Source organism: Taeniopygia guttata, chromosome 35 (genome assembly GCF_048771995.1).
Source record: "Taeniopygia guttata chromosome 35, bTaeGut7.mat, whole genome shotgun sequence".
NCBI lineage: Eukaryota > Metazoa > Chordata > Aves > Passeriformes > Estrildidae > Taeniopygia > Taeniopygia guttata.
In genome coordinates this window covers 4130944-4153244 of record NC_133060.1, presented here as the reverse complement: position 1 = coordinate 4153244, position 22301 = coordinate 4130944, and the positions used below count along the sequence as shown (strand labels likewise).

The window sequence follows — 22301 nt, the reverse complement described above, 5'->3', positions numbered from 1 at the left end:
AAGGCGAAAGCACGGCAAGATGGCTTCCGGCAGGCGGCCGTACGTGCTCAGCCAATCAGCGCGCGGCATTCTGCCGGCCCGGCGCCGCCGTTGCGGATAGACACGTGATAACCGCAGCCAATCAATGTGCTCAGTGAAAATGCCACTCTTTATTGGGGTGTGCGTTTAAAAGGCGGGAACTAGGGGCGATGGCGTCACTTCCGGTTGGCCTGAGCCGTGCCAATCATACACTCGTTCACCTAGAGGGAGGGGCGGGCTCGGAAAACCCCGAAACCCCCAAAATCACCCCAAAAACACCCCCGGAACCCCAAAATCACCCGAAAAATACCCCAAACCCCGAAATCAACCCAAGAACCCCCCAAAACGTCCCCAAAACCAGCCCAACACCCCAAAGTCACCCGGGGAACCCCAGAATCACCCAAAAACCACCCCAAAAACATCGAAATCACCCCAAAAGCACCTCCAGGAACTCCGAAAACACCTCAAAAAATCCAGGAACCCTAAAATCGCCCCAAAAACCGCACCTGGGACCCCCCAAACCACAAATCCCTCAGGAGCGACAAAAACCCCCTGGGACCCCAAAAATCCCCTTGGACCCACCCAAACCAACCCAGAACCCCCCAGGGACACTCAAAATCTCCCGTGAGACTCCCAACCCTCCCAGAACCACCCAAAAATCCCTTTGGGAACCCCCCAAATCCCTTGGGACCCCCAAAGCAGCTCAGGACCCCCCAAATTCCCCCTGAACCCCCCGGCCCTGCCCCCACCTTGCTGGCAAAGCGCAGCGAGTTCAGCGACTCCCCGAAATTCTCCTCCAGGGGGGAGATGGTCACAAACATCAGCCTGGGGCAAAACAGGGTTACAGCCCAAAAGCACCCCAAAATATCCCAAATACAACCCAAAAATAACACCATAGATGGGTTTGGGGTTTGGGACTGGGGTTGGTTTTCATGGGATTTTGGGATTTTGTGGGATGGGTTTTGATGGGATTCATAGGTTTTTGGGATAGGATTTTATGGGATTCATGGGAACTTTGGGATGGGTTTGGGGTGGGATTTTGGGCTAGGTTTTAGGGCTGGATTTGTATGGGATTTATGGGCTGGGTTTTATGGGGTTTTGGGCTGGGTTTTATGGGGTTTTTGGGGTTCCCCACGTACACTTTGGCGTGCCCCCCCAGGCAGTTCTGCAGCAAGAAGGTCAGCTTGCTGTTTCTGTATGGAATGTGCGGCTCCTGCGGAATTTCAGGAATTTTGGGAATTCCAGGGAGATCCCAAACCCTGGATCCACCCCCAAATCCCAAAGTTTGGGTTTCCCATTCCCACCCCACTTTTCCATCTCCTGCCCCATTTTCCCACCCCAGTTCCCATTTTTATCCCATTTTACCTATCCCAGGCCTCATTTTCCCATTTTTGATCCCTTTTTCCCACCCCAATTCCCATTTTCCATCCTGTTTTTCCCATTCCCCATTTTCCCTTTTTTCATCCCATTTTCCCACCTCCCATCCCATTTCCCCCACTCCAAGTCCCGTTTCTCCATTCCCACATCTCTTTTTTCGCCCCAAACCCCACAAATCCCATAAATAATCCCCCAAATCCCATAAACCCCAAATTCAGGTTTTGTCGCCACCAAACCTCGTTGCAGAGGGTGCAGAGGCTGGAGCTGATGGATTCTCCCATTTCCCCATTCCCAAATCCCAGAAATCCCCCAACTCCCATAAATAATCCCCTAAACCTCACAATGACCCCATAAGTGTCCCCATAAATCCCAAATTTCCCTTTTTTCACCCCAAACCTTGTTGCAGAGGGTGCTGGTGCCCAGCCCCAGGGCTGGAGGCTGGAGCTGATGGATTCTGCATTTCCCTGTTCCCAGCCCCCATAAATCCCACACACACCCCACCATGACCCCATAAATAACCCCACAAACCCCAAATTTGGGCTTTTTCACCCCAAACCTTGTTGCAGAGGGCACTGGTGCCCAGCCCCAGGGCTGGAGTGGGTGGATTCTGCATTTCCCATTCTCAGTTCCCATTTCCCCAATCGCAATCCCCATAAAGCCCACACAAACCCCACCATGACCCCATAAATAACCCCACAAACCCCAAATTCGGTTTTTTTCACCCCAAACCTTGTTGCAGAGGGCGCTGATGACCAGCCCCAGGGCGCTCAGGCTGGAGTTAATGCTTTGTGTCTCCCGAAGGCGGCTCCCCACGGATCCCGACTTCTCCAGGCGCTCTGAGCCCGCCAGGTCCACCAGGGTCAGAGAGGCTGCGGGAAACGGAGGAAAATGGGGGGAAAAATGGGGGGAAATGGGGAAATAATGGGGGAATAATAGGGGAAAAATAGGGAGATAATGGGGGGGAAATGGGGAAATAGAATGAGAAATAATGGGGGGAAATAATGGGGGGAAATGGGGGAAAATCAGAAAAATGGAGGAAATGGGGAAAAAATATGGGAAAATGGCAGAAAATGGGGAGATAATATGGGGAAAATGGGGGAATAACGGGAAAATGGGGAGATAATGGGGGAAAACAGGAAAAAATGGGAAATAGGCGGGAAAGGGGGAAATGGGGGAATAACAGGGGGAATAATAGGGTAAAAATGGGGAGATAATGGGGGAAAAGAATGGGAAATAATGGGGGAAATAATGGGGGAAATGGGGGAAACGATAGGGGGAAATGGGGGAAAATAGGGAAATACAACGAGAAAAAATGGGGGAAATAATGGGGGAATTATGGGGGGGAACAGGACAATTGGGGAATAATGGGGGAAAACTGGGTGAAAAACAGGAAAAAATGGGAACTGTAACAGGGAATAATGGGGGAATGATGGGGGAAAAATGGGGGAATTATGGGGGAAAATGGTAAATAATGGGGGAAAATCAGGAAAAAATGGGAGATGTAACGGAATAACAGGGGAAGAGTGGGGAAATAATGAGGGGAAAACAGGAAAAGATAGCAAATGTAACAGGGAATAATGGGGGGAAAGCTGGGGAAAAACAGGGTGGAAAGTGGGAATTCTGGGTGGGTTTTGGGAAATTTGGGAACTGTGGGAATGTCTCACAGGCACAGTGCAGGTGCCAAGCTGGGAAAAATGGGGGGAAATAGGGATGTGAGATGGAAAAAAAAGGGGAAAAGCTGGAAAACTGAGGGGGAAAGCTGGGTGCCATGGGAAATATGGGAATGCTGGGGTGAAATTTGGGAATTGTGGAATGAGCTCTCACAGGCACAGTGCAGGTCCCAGGTTGGAAAAGGGGGAAAATGGGGGGAAATGAGATCAGAGGTGGAAAAAGAGGGATAAAAGCTGGAAAACTGGGGGGGAAAAGCTGGGGGAAAACGGGGTGCCGTGGGAAATGCGGGAATCCCAGGAATTTCTGCAGTGCCTCACAAGTGCAGCGCAGGTCCCGGGCGGTGTGCAGCCCCTGGATGCGCAGCTGGAACACGGAGTGCGAGCGCGAGGAGCGCTCGTTGAGCGCCGTGCGCGCCACCGAGCGCTGCGAGCCCGCCTGCTGCAGCAGCTCCAGCACCTGCCGGGGCAGGGCACGGGGAGCCATGGCGGGAATAACAGCGGGAGTGACAGCGGGAATAACGGGAATAATGCGGGAATGACAGCGAGAGTGACAGCGGGAATAACAGCGGGAATGACAGCGGGAATAACGGGAATAATGCGGGAATGACAGCGGGAGTAACAGCGGGAATGACAGCGGGAATGACAGCGGGAATAACGGGAATAATGCGGGAATAACAGCGGGAATGACGCGGGAACGACAGCGGGAGTGACAGCGGGAATAATGCGGGAATAACAGGAATAATGCGGGAATACAGTGGGAATAACGGGAATAACAAAAGGGAATAACGGGAATAATGTGGAAATAACAATGGGGAATAACGGGAATGATGCAAGAATAACAATGGGGTATAACAACAGGAATAATGACAGGGAATATCAATGGGGAATAATGGGGAATAGCAGGGAAAACCAACAGGGGAACAACAGAGAATAACGGGGGAATAACAAGGAAACAACGGGAAAACAAGGGGGGAACAACAGGGGAAAATGGGGAAAACAATGGGGGAGAAAACAGGGAAAAAATGATGGGAAAATGGGGAAAACAGCGTAAAATGGGGTAAAAATAGGGCAAAACGAGGGAAAAACGGGGGAAAATGGGGAAAAAACAGGAATGTGGACACCACGAGGGGGGAAATGGGGAAATATGGAGGAAAAAGGGAAAAATTGGAGGAAAAAGGGAGGGAAAGGGGAAAAATTGGGGGGAAAATGGGGGGAAATGGAAAAATCAGGGGGAAAAAGGGAAAAATAGGTGGGAAAGGGGAAATATCAGGGGAAAAATGGGAAAAACAGGAGTGGGGGACATGGGCAGGGGAAAGGGGAACAGTCATGGGGAAACCAGGGGGAAAAAGGGAAAAATCGTGGAGAAAAACACGAGGAAAAATAGAAAAATTGGGGGAAAAATCGGGCGGAAAATGGAAAAATTGATGAGAAACAGGGAAAATCAGGGGGAAAGGGGAAAAATTGGGGGGAAAGGGGAAAAGTTGGAATGGGGGAACGGGGAGGGGAAAGGGGAACAGTCAGGGGGGAAATGAGGAAAATGGGAAAAATGGGGATGGGGACACGGAAGGAGGTGAAAGGGGAACAATTGTGGGGCAAACAGAGAGAAATGAAGGAAAAACGGATTAAAAACTGAAATTATCCCCCTGGAATTGTAAATAAAGCAACAAAAGGGTCTCAGAAATTGAAAATTCTGGGAAAGTGAGTCCAAAACTGACCCAGTCTGCCCCCGAATTCCTGAGTTTCCCCCTGAAATCCCCAAGTTTCCCCATAAAACATCTATGAAATCCACAAATTTCCCTTAAAATACCCAAATTTCCCCATAAAACCCCCAAATTTCCCCCTAAATCCTTAAATTTTCTTCTAAATCCTCAAACTTCCCCATAACAGTTCTCAGAAATCCACATATTTCCCCTTAAAATACCTAAATTTCCAATTAAAATCCCCAAATTTCCACATAAATCCTCAAATTTCCCTCTAGATCCTCAAATTTTCACGTAAAATCCCCGAATTTCCACCTAAAACCCCAAAATTTCAACGAAAACCTCCTAAATTTCCACCTAAAATCCCCTAATTTCCCCAAATCCCAGGTGCTCCCCTGCTCCTCGCTCTCCACGGGCACCCAGGTGAGGCTGGGCACCTGCAGCTCCACATTCTCCACTCAGAATCCCCAAATTTCCACCTACAACCTTTCTGAAACCCCCAAATTTCCACATAAAATCACTGCAAAACCCTCCCGAACTCCCAAATTTCCACCTGAAATGCCTAAATTTCCCCCTGAAGTCCCCAAATCCCAGGTGCCCACCTGCTCCTCGCTCTCCACGGGCACCCAGGTGAGGCTGGGCACCTGCAGCTCCACATTCTCCACTCAGAATCCCCAAATTTCCACCTACAACCTTTCTGAAACCCCCAAATTTCCACATAAAATCACTGCAAAACCCTCTTGAACTCCCAAATTTCCACCTGAAATGCCTGAATTTCCCCCTGAAGTCCCCAATCCCACGTGCCCACCTGCTCCTCGCTCTCCACAGGCACCCAGGTGAGGTTGGGGACGTGCAGCTCGTCGCTGCCGGGCGCCAGGCGGCGGATCTCCAGCTCGGAGCCGTGCTGGCCGCGGGCCAGCAGCAGGTCGCGCAGGGCCTCGTTGTAGATCTCCAGGAAGCTGGCAGAGAAGCCGTACTGAGGGCGCGGTGGCCATGCCCGCCCGCCCCACCCACCCTGCCCGCGCCCGCCGGCCCCGCGGCCCCGGGGCTACCTGCCAGCCCTTGGCCGCCAGGTCCCGCGCGCCCCGGAACAGGTGGCGCACGGCCCGCGGGATCATCCCGCGCGACTCCGGCGCGCCCGCCGGCGACGGCCCCTCCATGGTGAAGGTCTTGCCGCTGCCCGTCTGCCCGTAGGCGAAGATGCACACCGGGTACCCGTCCAGGGCCGACTGGGAACGGGAATTTTGGGAATCCTCAGGGGTTTGGGAATGGGCACACGGGTTTGGGAATGGGCACAGGGGATTGGGAATGGGCACACGGGTTTGGGAATGGGCACAGGGGATTGGGATGGGCACACGGGTTTGGGAATGGGCACAGGGGTTTGGGAATGGGCACACGGGTTTGGGATGGGCACAGGGATTTGGGAATGGGCACAGGGGGTTGGGAATGGGCACAGGGGTGTGGGATGGGCACAGGGAACAGTGACCCATCCAGGGCCAACTGGGAACAGGATGCGGGAATTCGGAATGGGCACAGGGGAGGGGCACTGACACATCCAGGGGCGACTGGGGATGGGAATTCAGGAATTCTGAGGGGTCTGGGAATGGGCACACGGGTTTGGGAATGGGCACAGGGGCTTGGGAATGGGCACAGGGGTTTGGGAATGGGCACAGGGGGTTGGGAATGGGCACAGGGATTTGGGATGGGCACAGGGGCTTGGGAATGGGCACAGGGGCTTGGGAATGGGCACAGGGGTTTAGGAATGATCACTGGGATTTGGGAATGGTCAAAGGGAATGTTCAGAGGGATTCAGGAATGTTCAAAGTGATTTGGGAATGGTCAGGGGCATTTGGGAATTCCAGGGGATATGGGGGATTTAGGAATGGTCAGAGGTGTTTGGGAATGTTCAGGCACATTTGGGAATGGTCAGGGGGAATTGGGATTCTCAGATTTAGGATTCCCAGTGGGATTTGGGAATGCTCAAGGGGATTTAGGGTTACGGGAGGGGAACTGGGATCAGGACTGGGGGGGATTTCGGGGGTTGCAAGGGAATTTAGAGAGGGATGATGGAATTCTGGGAGGGATTTGGGAGGAATTTGGGAATTCTGAGGGGATTTGGGAGGAATTTCAGAATTCTGAGGAGATTTGGGGGAAATTTCTGGTGTTTTGGGAGGGATTTGGGGGATTCATGAAGTGGGATTCGGGAATTCCAAGAGAATTTAGAGAGGGATTATGGAATTCTGGGAGGGATTTGGAAGGAATTTGGGAATTCTGACGGGATTTGGGAGTTCTGAGGGGGGACTTGGGTGGGATTTGAGGGTTCAGAGGGGATTTAGGAGCTCTGGAAAATTTGTGAGGAATTTGGAAATTCTGAGCGAACTTGGGGGAAATTTGGGGATTCTGAGAGAATTTGGGAAGAATTTGGGAATTCTGAGGGGATTTGGGAGGAATTTGGGAATTGTGAGGGGATTTGGGGGGAATTTGGGAACTCTGAGGGGGAAATTGGGAATTCTGAAGGGAAATTTAAGTGAGATTTGAGGGTCTGAGGGGGAAATTGGGAGGAATTTGGGAATTCCAAGGGAATTTGGAAGGGAATTCTGGAATTCAGGGGGAGATGTGGGGGGTTTTGGGAATTCCAAGAGAATTTAGGGGGGAATTTTGGTGTTTTGGGAGGAATTTGGGAACTCTGAGGGGAAATCAGGGTAACATTTGAGGGAATTTGGGAATTCTGGGAGAAGATTTTGGGATCCAGATGGGATTTTTGGGATCCAGGTGAGATATTCAGGATCCAGGTGGGATTTTTAGGATCCAAGGGGGGGGTTTTGGGACGCACACCTGGAACAGGAGTTGGATCTCCTGGAAGATCTTCTGCTGGGATTTGGGGTTGGTTGGATTTTGTGGGGAATAGAGCCGGATTTTGGGGAATTCCAGGAGGGATAATTGGGGTTTTTGGGAACCAGGTGGGATATCTGGGATCCAGGGAGGGTTTTGGGACGCACACCTGGACCAGGAGCTGGATCTCCTGGAAGATCTCCTCCTGAGAAGCCGCAGGCGGGAAGACGCGGTCGAAGCTGAAGTCGTAGCGCAGCTCTGCGCGCCGCTCCCGGCCCAGCTGTGACTGTGGGGCAGAAAAACAGGATTTGGGGAAAAATGGGAATTCAGAGAGGGGAAAATGAGATTGGGGGCAAAAAAATGGGGTTTGGGAGGAGAAAAAGGAATTTTGGGGAGGAAAAAGCCTTTTTTTTTAGGAAAAAGATTATTTTTATTAGGGTTAAAAGCCCATTTTGGAGGAAAATCACTAATTTTTCAGACAAAAAAACATGTCTCATTTTTTGGGGAGAAAAGGTCAGGTTTGGGAGAAAAATATCAAGTTTTGGAGGAAGTAGTTTGGGGGAAAAAGCATTTTAATAGCAAAAATATTGTGAGAAAGGGCAAAAAAAAAGGGGGATTTTGGTTTGGAAAGGGGTTTTCTTGGGGTTTATTTGAGAAAAAGGGAGATTTGGGGAAAAAATAGGATTTGGGGGGGGGAAAGAGATTTGGGGGAAGAAAAAGACCTTTTTTGAAGGAAAAAAAACCAGCCTTTTGGAGGGAAAATGTTGGGGAATGTTGTTGGAACAAGGCCACGATTCTGTGGAATACCTGCTCCAAAAAGCCTCTGTCCAAGAGCCCAAAGCAGGCTGTGTCTGAACCAGGGCTTGGGACGCAGCTCTGTCCCAGGCCGGGGAGCTGCCCCCGGTTCCGGGCTGGGAAGGAGACAAGGAGCACAGGCACAGCCCCGAGGATCGGCCGGGACAGGCCGGGCTGAGACAAAACCGCCCAGCGGAGCCGGGCCGGGCTCGGCAGCGCGGCCGGAGAACGAGCCCGGCCGGGGCCTGTCTGCCCCACCAGCAAATCCAGCACCCACCAGAGAGCCGCAGCTCTGAGGGGAAAAAAGGCCTCTTCTCTAACATGGGGATCTGTGGGGAAACGAGCATGTTTGAGAGAGAAAAAAGGACATTTTCGAGCGGAAATAAAGACATTTTTGAAAATAGAGGTTTTTCAGGGGTATTTTCAAGAAAAAAATGGTGTTTTGTGGGAGGAAAAGGATATTTTTTGGGGAAAAGGGTATTTTAGAAGGGAAAAAAGGGTATTTTTGAGGGAAAACAAGGAATTTTTGACAGGAAAAAAACTGTTTTGAGGGGAAATGAACAGTTTTGGGAGAAGCAGACACTTGTGAGGCGAAAAAGGCCATTTTTAGGAAATAAAGGCCTTTTGAGGGTGTCTTTGAGGCACAAAAAGACATTTTGAGAATAAAGAATATTTTCAGGGGGAAAAACACTTCATAGAAAATAAGAGATTTTTGAAGAAAAAGGTGCATTTCTGAGGGGAAATGAATGACATTTTGGAGGAAATAGAGACTTTTTGGGTAATAAGGGATTTTTGAGAAAAAAAGGACATTTGAGGGGTAAAAAGAATATTTTTTCAGTAAAAAAAGACATTTTTGTGAGAAAAAGAACATTTTTTTGGGGAAAAAAGGAAATTTTGGGGGATGAAAATGACATTTTTGAGGAGTAAAAAGCATATCTTGGGGAGAAAAAGAAGTACTTGATTCAGAGGAAGAAAAGGTCAATTTTTGAAGGGAAAAGACATTTCTGATGGAGAATAAACCATTTTTGAGGGAAAAAATAGACATTTTTGAAAAAAACCCCATAGTTTTCAAAGAAGAAAATAGGAGTTTTTTTGGGAATAGGTATTTTTGAGGGGAAAATGCCATTTTTGAGGGAATTAAGGCAGTTTTTAAGGGGGAAAAAGGACTGCTTGAGAAAAAGGCCTTTTTTGAGAGGGGAAAAAGGCATTTTTGGAAAATCAAGGATTTTTGATGGAAAAAGGCCAATTTTGAGTAGAAAAAGCCAATTTTTGAGAGGGGAAAAAAAGACATTTTTGTAAATAGGAATTTTTGAGGGAAAAAGGCCATTTTGGAGGGAGGCAAGAGGAATTTCGGGAAATTAGGAATTTTTAAGGTAAAAAGTTCATTTTTGAAGGCAGAAAAAAGGAATTTATGGGATATCTGGACTTTTTGAAGGAAAAAGCCTATTTTTGAGAGGATAAAAAGAGGCATTTTTGAGAAATGAGGGATTTTGAGGGAAAAAGGCCATTTCTGAGGGGGAATAAAGGCATTTTTGGGGAATGAGGGATTTTTGAAGGAAAAAGGCCATTTTTGAACAAAAGAAAGGCCATTTTTGAGAGGGAAAACCAGAAATTGTTGGGAAATCAGGCATTTTTGAGGGCAAAAAGGCCATTTCTGACAGGGGAAAAATGGAATTCTCGGGAACCTGGAGATCTTTTTGCGACAAGGGCCAGTTCTGAGGGCGGACTTTGAGGAGGGAAGTGAGGACTCTGAGCACTCACATCGTCGGGCCGGGTGAGCACGAGGCTGCGGGTGTCCTGAGAGGGGAAGTGCAGGTGGGGCATGCCCCGCTGGCGCTCCCGCTCCTCGGGCAGCAGCGGCCGCACACGGCAGAACACACGGATGTTCCCCTGGGAAAGCAAAAACATGGGATTGTGGCATGGAACTCATGGGTGTTCCCTTGGGAAAACAAAAAAATGGGACTGAGGCATGGAACTCAAGGGTGCTCCCCTGGGAAAACAAAAAAATTTTGGAATTCAAGCAATGAATTCATGGTTGTTCCCCTGGAAAAACCAAAAAAATGGGATTGAGATACGGAACTCATGGGTGCTCCCCTGGGAAAACCAAAACATGGGATTGAGGCATGGAACTCATGGGTGTTTCCCTGGGAAAACCAAAAAAAATCAGGATTCAGACATGGAACACGCAGACGTCGCCCTGGAAAACCCCAAAACTCGGGATTCAGTCACTGGGCCTGGTCTCTGGCTCGCCCCCCTCAGGAGCTGGTGTCTCCCCTCTCCCAGCGCACAGGGATATTTCCCTGCAGAACCCGCCAGCCCGGACTCGCCCCTCCAGCCTCCCGCTCAGGCGCTGTCCCGCAGAGCGGGCGGCCATGCCCACCCTGAGCTCCTGGATGTCGTTGTGCAGGCGGCGCCGCTCCATCTCCAGCAGGTGGATGTGCTCCTCGCGCTGGGCCAGCAGGCTCCGCTGCGATGCCTCCAGCTCCCGCAGCGCCTGCAGCTCCTGCAACTGCTCCTGCCGGCGGGAAAGCAAAACCCTAAAAACCCCATCTTCCCCTCGCTTCTGAGGGGTCTGCTGTGCTCGGTAGAGAAACCGGCAAAAAAACCCATTTCTCCTCATATTTTGCAGATTTTCTGACATTCCCCCAGGGATTTGAGGTTAAAATGAACAAAACTGATGCAAATCCCCATCTTTTGAGGTGTTTTCTGAGGGATTTCACTGGAATTGATGCAAAGCCCTCATTTCCCTACCTTTCTTTTTGCGCCCCCGTAGCGGATTTTTGAGTTGAAACACAGTAAAAATTATATAAATTGCCATGTTTTGTTCTACATTTTGAATATCCTGAGGGAGTTTGGGTGCAAAATCAGTTGAATTGGTAAAAATTCCCATTTCTCACTATTCTCCCCGCAATTTGAGGCACTCCCTGAGGAATTTTGGCACCAAAATCTCCGGAATTGGCACAAACCCCTCAGTTTTCAACCTTTTTCTGGCACTCCTCCTGGGCTTCAGCTTGCAGAGCAACTGAATAGCTCTAAAATCCCATTTTTTCATTAATTTTGAAGCACCCTGAGGGATTTTGGCTGCAAAAGCAGCTGAATTGGTGAAAATTCTCATTTTTCCCACATTGTGAGGGATTCTCTGAAGAATTTTTGATACCAAAAAGCCAGAATTGCTGCAAACCCTCAAGTTCCTGCTGTTTTCTGGGGCCTCTGGAGCAACAAAACATCTCCAAAGTCCTGTTTTTTTGTGGATTTTGAAGAATCCCCTGAGGAATTTACCACTGATGTAGTGAAAATTCCCATCTTTCCCAAATTTTGAGGTTCCTCCTGAGGGATTTTGACACCAAGAATGCAAGAATTGGCACAAACCTCACATTTCCTGCATTTTCTTGGTGCCCCCTGGCAGATTTTAGATCAGAGAGCAACAAAACAGCTCCAAAACCCCAGGTTTTTGCGCATTTTCAGGAACCCTTGGGGGATTTGGGGGGGGCAGAAGCAGCTAAATTGGTGAAAATTCCCATTTTCCCCATATTTCAAGGCACTTTCAGAGCGCTTGGGTGCCAAAAAAGTCCAAATTGGTGCCAACCCCCATTTTCCCACCCTTGCTGGCGCCCCATTTCCCCCTCACAGCTTCCCACCATTTACTAACCCCCCCCCAAAACAGATCTCAGATCATAGAGCAACAAAAGGGCTCCAAATTCCCGTTTTCCAGGGATTTCTCAGGAATTCCGGGCCCCACCTCAGCATTCTCCAGCTGCTGCAGCAGAGCCTGTGCCCTGCCCCAGGCCTCATCGCGCTCCTGCCGCCGCTGCTCCTCCTCGGCCTTCAGCCGCTGCTCCTCCGCCTTCAGCCGCTCCTCCTCCGCCTTCAGCCGCTGCTCCTCCGCCTCCAGAGCCTTCACCTTGTTCTGGCTCTGCTCCAGCTTCTCCCGGACCTGCGCCACCTCCACCTCCAGGGAGCTGCCCAAAGGAACGGGGCGATCCCGTAGGACTGGGGAGCCCCGGCTCTGAGGGGAGCTCCGGGGCTTTGCTGAGTTCCTTCAGGGCTTTAGGGGTAATCCGGGGAATTTGCGGAACACTCGGGAGGGTTCTGAGGGAGCTTTGGAGATCTTGAGGGGATTTAGGGTAAGTTCAGGGATTTTTGGAAGGGTTCTGAGGGAATTTTTGGGATCTGGAGAGAGTTCAGAGCAATTCAGGGAAATTTCAGGGATTTTTTTGAAGGGTTCTGAAGGAATTTTGGGGATCTTGAGGGGTTTTGAGGGGATTTAGGGAAATTTCGTGTATTTTCAAAATGGTTGAGGGAATTTTGGGGCTATTCAGGGAAATTTCAACGAGTTTCAGAAGGATTCTGAGGGAATTTTGGGAATCTTGAGGGGTTTGTGAGTCTAAGGGGAAATTGCAGGGATTTTCAGAAAGGTTCTGAGGGAATTTTGGAGATCTTGAATTTCAAAGGCAAATCTGGGGGAATGTGGCATAGTGTGGGGGACTTTGGGGGAATCCCAGGATCTTTTGAAGGCTTTTACATAAATTTTAACAGGATCTTGAGATGGTCTAGGAAAACACATTTTGAGGATTTGGGGTGAATTTGAGGGAAATTGGGAACTTTTTAGGAAGGTTTTAGGGAAGATCAGAAGGGATCTTTAGTGGGATTTTAAAAGGATTTTGGGGGTTTTCCTCACCATTCCCACTCCCTCCAAGGAAGGACTTTAAGGAATTTGGGGCAGTTTTTCTGGATTTTGGGGACATTTTTGTGGATTTTGGGTCAGTTTGGGTGGATTTTGCTCAGCTTTTGGTGGATTTTGGGTCAGTTTGGAGGGATTTTGGTGCAATTTTTCACGATTTTGGTGCAATTTTCCAGGATTTTGGTGCATTTCTCACACAATCCTGGTGCTGAGGCTGCTCTCATGGCACTCCCTCTGCAGGTGCTCCCTGAGCAGGGGGACTTTGGATAGTTTTGATGGATTTGGGGCAGTTTGAAATGGATTTTAAGTGGATTTTGGAGCAGTTTTTCAGGATTTTAGTACATTTTGCTCCTTTTCTCACCCAACCCTGGTGCAGAGGCTGCTCTCCCACTCGCCCAGCTCCCTCTGCAGCAGGATGTGAGTGGATTTGGGGGAAGTTTAAGTGGATTTTAAGGCAGTTTTTCAGGATTTTGGTACATTGTGGCTCATTCCTCACCCGACCTTAGTGCAGAGGCTACTCTCCCTCTGGCCCAGCTCCCTCAGCAGGGGAACGTGGATGCATTTTGGTGCAGATTTTCAGGATTTTGGCACATTTTGGCACACTCCTCACCTGACCCTGGCGCAGAGGCTGCTCTCCTGGCTCTCCCTCTCGCCCAGCTCCCTCTGCAGCTGCTGCAGGCGCTGGCTCTGCTCCTGTTTCTCTCTCTCCAGCACCTGCAGGCGCTCCCGGCCCTGCTCCAGCGCCTCCTGCAGGTCCTTGACCTGGCCCCGCAGGTCCCACGGAGGCCGCTTGGAGGCGCCCTTGGCGCCCGCCGTGCTGGTGGCAGAGCCTGGGGGACACGGGGGGGGGTTGGGGACACGGGGGGGACAACATGGGGACATCAGAAGGGGCTTGGGGACATTAGGAGGGTCTTGGGGACACTGGGGGCAGGTAAAGGGGGACCTTGGGGACACTGAGGGGAACTTGGCAGTGTCAGAGGGGAGCCTGGGGACATCAGGAGGGGATCCTGGGGCACCGGAGATGGACTTGGGGACACTGGGGACAGGGAAGGGGAGTCTTGGGGACACTGGGGAGGGGTCCTGGGGACACCGGGGGAGGTCTCAGGTCTCACCGACTTGAGCAGCTGGCATTGATGCTGCCTTCCGGGGGCCATCTGGGGGCACAGGGACATTGGGGGGACACAGGGACACTGGGGGAGGTTTGAACCCCTGGAAATCCCCCAGGTCACACTGAGCCCCAAAACCTCCTTTAAAATCTCCCAAACGTCCCCAAAGCCCCGAGGCCCCCAAATCCCTTCTGAACACCCCAAATGCCTCAAGAGCCCTTAAAATCCCCCAATTCCACTTTCACTCTCCCAAACGCTACTAGATCCCCTTTAAATGCCCCAAAAGCCCTTTAACTGCCCCCCAATTCCCTCCAACCACCTGTAAATCCCTGAAAAGTCCTTTCACTGCCCCCAAATCTGCCAAATCCCCCTTAAATCCCCATTAAATCCCCTTTAGCTGCCCCCAAATCCCCATTAAGTGCCCCCGAACCCGCCGAAACCGCCCCAATGCCCCGGTACCGTTCTTCCCCGTCGTCGCGGGGCCGCCGGTGCGGAGCGGGGCCTTGGGCGCGGCCCGGGCGCCTCCGGGCCCGAGCCCGGTCCGCGATCGTTTCTGTCAGGGGACAAACGGCGTCAGGCGGCCCCGGCGCCGGGCCGAGGCGGCGAGAACCCGCCCAGGGAGGGCTCCGCACCTGCTGGGGAGGCCCCGCGGGCGGGCCCGCGGACAGGGCCCGCTTCTGCTGGGCCCGGGTCACCGGCAGCCGCGAGACCCTCGAGCTCGGCCCCGGGAGCTCAGCGGGACCGGCCTCAGGACGGGACGCCATCTTCTCCCGCGCTCTTGAAACCGCCGCGCGCCCACTTGGCCCCGCGCCGCGGCCAATGGCGGGGCGAGTTGGGAGGGGTGGTCCCGCCCCCGCGAGGCTCGGCCAATGGGAGCGCGGTACGGGCGCAGGGAGAGCCAATGGGAGCGTGGGGTGGGGTCAGGGTGGGAGGGGGTGCGCCCGCCAAGGGGTAACGGCTGCGGAGGGGCGGAGAGGAAGGCGGGACCTGCGTGGTGGGAGAGGGCGGCGATTGGCTGAGAATGAAATGGGCGTGGCTTGCGCGCTGGGCGTGGCCACGTGGTGCAGAGCCGCTGGTGAGGGGCGTGGTCTGAGGCCAAGCTCCGCCCACAGCGCCAGAACGGCCCCAAATCCGCCCAAAATATTCCTAAATTCACCCAAACCTCCCTAAATCCACCTAAAACATCCCCAAACCCGCCCAAAACTCCCTAAATCTGCCCAAAATATTCCCAAATATGCCCCAAACCCCTGTTATAAATAAAAATTTTTCCAACCAAATTAAAAATGAAATAAAAAAATTTTATTTATGATTAAAGTCTATCTCGCCAGCCACAAGGAAAAAGGCAGTGCCGAGCCCGGGGTCGGCACTGGGTGAGTGACAGGATGCCTCTCAGCAGAGGTTCCCCTGGACACCCACACCACCCTCTTGGACCCTGCAGTTCTTATAGGAAATTTTCTGCCTGAGGCAAGGATTTCAGCCATCTGCCTTTTCTTTCCATTCAAAGTTCCACATATTCATAAAGTTCTTTTCTCCAGGACAAGTCCAAACAATCCTAGTCCAGGTGTGGACGATCTTGCTGATGAAGTTACAGGAACTGTGGCTTTCAGATGGCTCAACCCATAGGTTTCCAGAGATCCCAATCTCGAGTCGCTACCGGGATGATCAGCTTCCAGGCGTCCCGGTATCGGTTCCTGGAACAGCCCATCTCCGGGCGAGCCACATGTATTAGATTGTAAATGAGACATTTTTTGGCTTAGGTGGAACCTGAACACGGGGGGGAGGTGGGGGGTGGGGGGGCGTGGCTGGCTGCAGCACTGGCGCGTGCTTTTACATTAAACTAAAAATTTTATATAGTGAATCATATTTAACAATATTCCAGAGGCGCAAATTATAACCATTTATATCACACCCCCTAAATCTGCCCCAAAGCCCTCTAAATCCACCCAAAACATCCACTCAAAACAATCCACCCAAACCTCCCTAAACCCACCAAAATCGCCTCAAATGTGCCCCAAACCTCCCTAAATTCTCCCAAACTATCCCCAAATCCCCACATCCCCCAAACCTCCCACAACCTTCCCAGACAACACCAATCCTCCTCAAACCCACCCCAACGCCCGCCCTAAATCGCCCCAAAACCCCCCAAAGTCCCCAAATCCGCCCCTGACTCCTGTGACACCCTCAGCCCCCCAAATCCCCCCAGACCACCCCAGACACCCAAATGCCCCCAGACCCCCACTGTAACGCCCAAATCCCCCCAAACCCCCACTATAACCCCCAAACCCCCCCAAATCCGCTCAGACCCCACAGGATCCCCCGGGACCTCCCAAATCCCCCTCAGGCTCCCCAAATCCCCGAAATTTCCCCCCAAATTCCCGCGGGCCGCGGGGCGGAGGAGGCGTGGCCTGTCTGTGTGGGCGTGGTTTCAGCAGGGTGGGCGTGGCCTCCGCGGCCGCGCGGCCCTAAGCGTTACGTGGGCGTGGCTGTGCGCGTGCGCAATCGCGCTGTGGGCGTGGCCCCGCCCCTGCGGCGGCCGCTGCGGGCGCGGAAAGGGGCGTGGCCATATCGTGGGCGTGGCCAAATAGTGGGCGTGGCCATCTCGCCGTGGGCGTGGCCTGAGGCCGGCGGGGCGGCCCCGGCCGCAGCGGGGGGGGGGGGGGGGGGGGCGGATTTTGGGGGCGTTTTTGGGGTCTCCGCGCCGGCCCCGCCCCCGCCCAGCCCCCGGCGCCGCTGCGGGGGGCCCGGGGGGTCCCCGGGGGGGTTCCCCGGTGCCGCCGTCCCTCGGCCGCCCCCCCGGCCCCCCCCGCGCCGCCGCTGCTGCGTCACGGCCCCACCGCCGCCGCCGCCGCCCCCCGGGTGTGATGGAGCCCTCCGGGGGGGGGTTGCCCCCCCAGAACCCCCCGAAGCCCCCCCAGATCGGGGAGGGGCAGGACGTGCTGGCGCGCTGGACGGACGGGCTGCTCTACCTGGGTGTAGTCAAGAAGGTGGGACTCCAAACAGCCCCAAAGCACCCCAAAAATGGCCCTGAAACAGCCCCAAAACACCCCAAAAATGGCTCTAAAACAGCCCAAAACACCCCAAAATCCAGCCTTAAACTAGCCCTAAACCAGCCCTGAACCAGCGCTGAAACATCCCCAAACGAGCCACAAACCATCCAGAAAGCACCCCTCGAAACAGCCCTAAACTAGCCCAAAACCCAGGCCGAAATAAACCCTAAAATAAATAAATAAACCCGAAATAAAGCCCCTAGAAACACCCCAAGTCCATCAAAACTCCCCGAATTCCCTCCAAACCCCCCTCAACCCCCCCAAAATCCCCAAATCCCCCCAAATCCCCCAAATCCCGGCTCCCCGCAGGTGGACGCTCCCTGCCGGGGCTGTTTGATCCAATTCGAGGACAATTCCAAATTTTCTCTGGAAAGACATCAGCCCCGGTGAGCCGGAATTCCCGATTAGCCCCTTAATTAGCGACTAAGGAGCGAAGAGTTGATGAGTTATGGGCGGTTAATTAACCGTTAATTAACGCTTTAATGGCTTCCTGGCGCCCCCCAGCGGCCGAGCCCGGGGACGACCCCTCGTGCTGCGTCTGCGCCGGGAATTCCCGAAACGCCGAAAATTCCCTGGTCCGGTGCGGGAAGTGCGGCCACGGTCAGGGAAACCCCGGGGCGAGCGGGAACATCTGGGAGAAAAACGGGGGGAAAAAACCCGGGGAAAAAACCCCGGGGCAAACGGGAAAATCTGGGAGAAAAACGGGAAAGACTGGGGAAAAAAAAAAAAAAAACTGGGAAAAACGGGGAGAAAAACGTAGGAGAAAATCTTGAAAATTCCCTGGTCCAGTGCAGAAAGTGCAGCCATGGTCAGGGAAAAACTGGGACAAACGACGGGGAAAATAGGATAATTTGGGGGGAAAATGGGAAGAAAATGGGAAAAAATGGGAAAACAAAACAAAACAAAAACCTCGTGGACAAACAGGGAAAACGGGGAGAAAAATGGGAAAAAATCCCGAAAATTCACTGGTCCAGTGCGGGAAGTGCGGCCAGGGTCAGGGAAATGCCGTGACAAACCGGAGAACATGGAGGAAATGGGGAAAACGGGACAAAATGGGGGAAGTGGGCAAAAAGTGAGGAAAAACAGGAAAAATGGGAGGAAAAGGAGGAAAATGGGGAAATGTGAAAAAAATGGGAAAAGAAACCAGGGAAAAAGGGATAAAAAGTGGGGGAAATGGGGAGGGGGTAAATAGTGAAATTTGCACAAATCTGGCAACAATTCCCAAACTCTGGGGGAGAAAATGAGGGAAATTTGGGATTTGGGAGGAGAAAATGGTGGGAAAGTGGGAAAATCCACAAAAAGGGGGGAAAATGAGAAAAAAGAGGAGAAACACCTGAAAATTGTGGAATTCCCATGAAAATTCCCTCAAAATCCTCCAGGAGATGGAGAGGAAATGGGGGAAGGTGAGGAATAAATGGGGAAAAATCGGGAAAATCCCAAAAAATGGAGGGAAAAGGGGGAGAAGTGGGAAAGAGGGGGGAGGGGTGGGAAAGTCAGCTCAAAAAATTCTGGAATTGTGCCTAAAATTTCACTTAAAGATGGAAAAAGAGGGGAGGGCTGGGAAATTGGGGAAATGGGAAAAATGGGAAAATGGGAATGGGGGGGAAAAGGGGAGGAGGGGCAGGAAAAGCTCCTCAAGTTGGAAAAGTGGGATTTAGGTGGGAAAATGGGGTTTGGATGTGGGAAAAGTGGGAATGGGCTGGGGAAATGGGAATAAAGGGGGGAAGGGGGGAAAGTTCCCTGAAAATTGTAGAAATTGAGGGAAAAATGGGAATGAAGGGGTGGAAGGGGGGAAAATGGGAATTTAGCTGGGAAAATGGTGGGAAAATGGGATTGAGGGTGAGAGGGGGAAACTGGGGGAAAATAGTAAAAGTGGGGGGGAAATGGGATTGGGAAAAGTGGGAATGGGGTGGGAAAATGGGGGGAAAATGGGAATTAAGATGTGATAGGTGGGGAAAAATGGGAATTTCAATGGGAAAATGGGGGGGGAATGGGAGACAGGTGGGAAAATCCCCTCAAAAGTGGGAAAAATCAGAAGAAACTTGGGATTTGGGTGGGAAAATAGGAAAAATGGGAATGGAGTGGTAAATGGGGAAAAAACCTGGGGGGAACAGGGAAAAAATGAGAAAAGGGAGGAAAAATTTGTATAAAAGTGGATTTGAGCCAAAAAACCACCAACAAAAATGGGAATAACAGGGGCAAAAGAGGGGGTGGGGCTGGGAGAAGGGCGGAGGGTCCCGAATTCCCAAAGAATTCCCGGGATTCCTGGAACTGCCATTTTCCCCAGCGTACCACCAGCGCTGCCACGTGCCCCCGGCCCCCGGCGGCGCCGCGCCCTGGAGCTGCCGCCGCTGCGTCTTCGCCGTGGCCACCAAGGTGAGCCCGGAGCACCCCGAATTCCCAAACATTCCCCAAACATTCCCAAAAAATTCCCTGAATTCCCCAAATCCCACCCCAGGTAGGCTCCTGCAGGGTTGGGAGCTCTGGATCCTGGGATTTGCCCCCAGATCCCAGGTTTAGGACCTAAAAATTCCGGGTTTTCTGCCCAAAATTCCCATTTTTTGCTTGAAATTCCCAATTTTTTGGGCTCCAATCCGAGCTTTTGGGATCCAAGCTCAAAATTTTGCTATTGAAATTCCTAATTTTGGGGGTTCCAATCTCGCTTTTTGGACTCCAAATTTTGGGATCCAAATTCCAGATTTTGGGGGTTTCAATCCCAATTTCTGGGGTCCAAGCTCCAATTTTTGGAATGGAATTACAATTTTTTGCTGTCTCAATCCCTTTTCTTGCTGTCCTGATCCCATTTTTGGGATCCAAACTCCCAAATTTTGGGGTGGAAATCCCAAATTTTGGGGTGGAAATCCCAATTTTTGGGGTCCAAACTCCCAGTTTTGGGGTCCCAATCCTGATTTGTTCATTCCCAGTGTCATTCCCAGTGATTCACACTGGAATTCCTGTTGGAATTCCTGGGGTTTTCCCGTTCATTCCTGTTGTCATTCCCTTTGTAATTCCCACTGTTTTCCCGTTCATTCCTGGTGCCATTCCCAGTAATTCCTGCTGTAATTTCCACTGGAATTCCTGGGGTTTTCCTGTTCATTCCGGTGTCATTCTTGGTGTCATTCCTGTCAACCCCCCAATCCCCACTGGAATTCCCATTAAAATCCCTGCTGGAATTCCCATTCATTCCCACTGGAATTCCCATTAATCCCCTCTGGAATTTCTGTTCATTCCCAGTGGGAATTCCCATTAATCCCCTCTGGAATTCCCGGATTTTTCCCGTTAATTCCTGCTGTCATTCCCGGTGCTTTCCCAGGGTTTTCCCCGTTAATTCCCACTGGAATTCCTAGTTTTCCCGGTGTTTCCCAGCAGGGCAGGGCGGTGCCGTGGGTGGAAATCCCAGCATAGTTGCGTTGCGGTCCCCTTTCACCGGGACACCCCGAGCGCGGGCGTGTTGGGCGGCGAGGGAAGAGAACGGGCGGCCGATCCCCCTGCGAAAGCTCTGATGTCCCGGTTATCGGCGCGGGGACAGATGGAGGCGGCACGGGACTTGGGGTGAACAGGTTCCGTTTATTTTGCGTGCCCCAAGACCCCTGGGGGGGGCGAGCAGATGTTTTATACAAAAACTTATGGGGAGGGGTATAGGAACAGCGACCAATAGGGGAATAACAGGGGAGGAGTTTGGGGTAGGACTAAAGGGGGCAGGGAAAGAAGTGGGGGGAGGGGAGATTCACATCTTGGAGAGAAGGGGGTTAGGAGTGAGATGGGGGGGAGCTGTGTACAGACACTGAAAGAATAAATAGCACACTCCCACATCTCCCTCTTTTTCTTTTTACAAAAGAAAGGAGAATTCTGATGTTTAAATGTTCTGGTTTGAAAGCAAAACCAGTGAGAGACTCCAAGTCAGAAATACAATTTATTGGGAAAAGGGGAAAATGACAAAAAATACATGCAATAATACAAAGGGAAAAACTACTGACAAAGTCAGAATACAACCTGGCCAGCGTGCTGGTAGCAGTCCAAATTGGAGTAGCTGCAGTCCTCTTGGGATGGCAGATGTAGTTGCTGTGTCTTCTCGGAGAACCCATGAAAAGGCTGACCCTCTGTCTAGAAATCCCCAGTTTTATCCAGGTTGGAATGCCTAGCTCCTCCCCCCTGGGCAGAGCATCTTACAATGGGTCATTATGAGTCACGAGGTGTGTCCTTAATCACCTGCTCCTGGACAGTGTTATCTCTGAGTCATGTAGCAAGGCATTGATGGGGCTATTAACAGCAGATAAGGAAAACTGCCCCAAGGCAACTCCTACTCAGATGGTAAATAGGAAAACCTTCTTTTTTTAATCTTGGACATTAAACAAATACTGCATATAAACAGTATAAACCTCATATATAAAATACAACAAAATCATATAGTAACATTACAAATTATTAAACAGAAATAAGTTGAAAAACATCAGAAAAGTACAAATTAGTTATAATTACAATAAAACAAATTAATATACAAAGCGTATAAAATTGACATAAACAAATCCTGAATTCAGGGTAAAACATTTAGCAGGATTCACAGCTTGATCTGATTCGAAACTTGGGCTGTCGCGGCGCTGGAGATGTATAGCGGAGTTGAAGCAGTGAGCAGCGACATGGCTTGTCTGATTTTATTCTTTATTTCCAGAGTGGGCATAATACCCACTATAAACTAAATAGGATGATCTTTCTTTCTATAAAATATAACTCAACAAGTAGATCATTAAATAAAAGGGAACATTGGGTAGGGTGCATTAAGGAATGGGACAGGGGAATCAGACAATCACTTGATTAGTGACTGTCATGATTGATAAGGGGAATCGGTAAGGGGTGGACCAGGGTGCCGCCATCTCAGGGGGAAGACAAAATGGCGGTTTCCGGTCTGGGGTTTTCGCCCCGCTCTCCCTCAAAGGAGACCCCCCCCCCGAGAAGGGGAGTGATCTTCTAAGAAGGGGGGTCCTCTGATGGGAGGTCCTCGATAGCGATCCGTCCCACCAGAGGAAGGGCCAGAAGAAGGATTAGGGAATATCCAACCCCGCCTCCCCCCCACAGGG

The 22301-nt window shown here is 51.4% G+C and overlaps 1 protein-coding gene and 1 long non-coding RNA gene across 3 annotated transcripts; one reads left to right on the top strand and one right to left on the bottom strand.

The window, feature by feature from the left end:
• Positions 1-130: 130 nt before the first annotated feature.
• KIFC1 (kinesin family member C1) lies at positions 131-14999 on the bottom strand. Of its 2 annotated transcripts, XM_041712632.2 has the most exons (15): positions 14812-14999; positions 14639-14732; positions 14186-14227; positions 13684-13903; positions 12132-12351; positions 10773-10907; positions 10154-10282; positions 7767-7883; positions 5818-5994; positions 5574-5741; positions 3384-3522; positions 2125-2264; positions 1158-1231; positions 768-843; positions 131-239 (listed from the first exon to the last, which is right to left on the bottom strand). In XM_041712632.2, the coding sequence occupies exons 1-15, from the start codon at positions 14941-14943 to the stop codon at positions 195-197; spliced, it is 1908 nt and encodes a 635-aa protein (XP_041568566.2). In that variant the 5' UTR covers positions 14944-14999; the 3' UTR covers positions 131-194. The 2 variants fall into 2 exon arrangements, with proteins under 2 accessions (XP_041568566.2, XP_041568567.2); XM_041712633.2 differs by lacking the exon at positions 14186-14227 and having other exon boundaries at positions 14812-14998.
• A 2561-nt stretch (positions 15000-17560) lies between these two features.
• On the top strand, positions 17561-20929 carry LOC140681401 (uncharacterized). The gene is made up of 4 exons (XR_012052576.1): positions 17561-17612; positions 17731-17826; positions 19514-19602; positions 20596-20929. It is a non-coding gene; the product is annotated as an uncharacterized lncRNA (long non-coding RNA).
• Positions 20930-22301: the final 1372 nt, after the last annotated feature.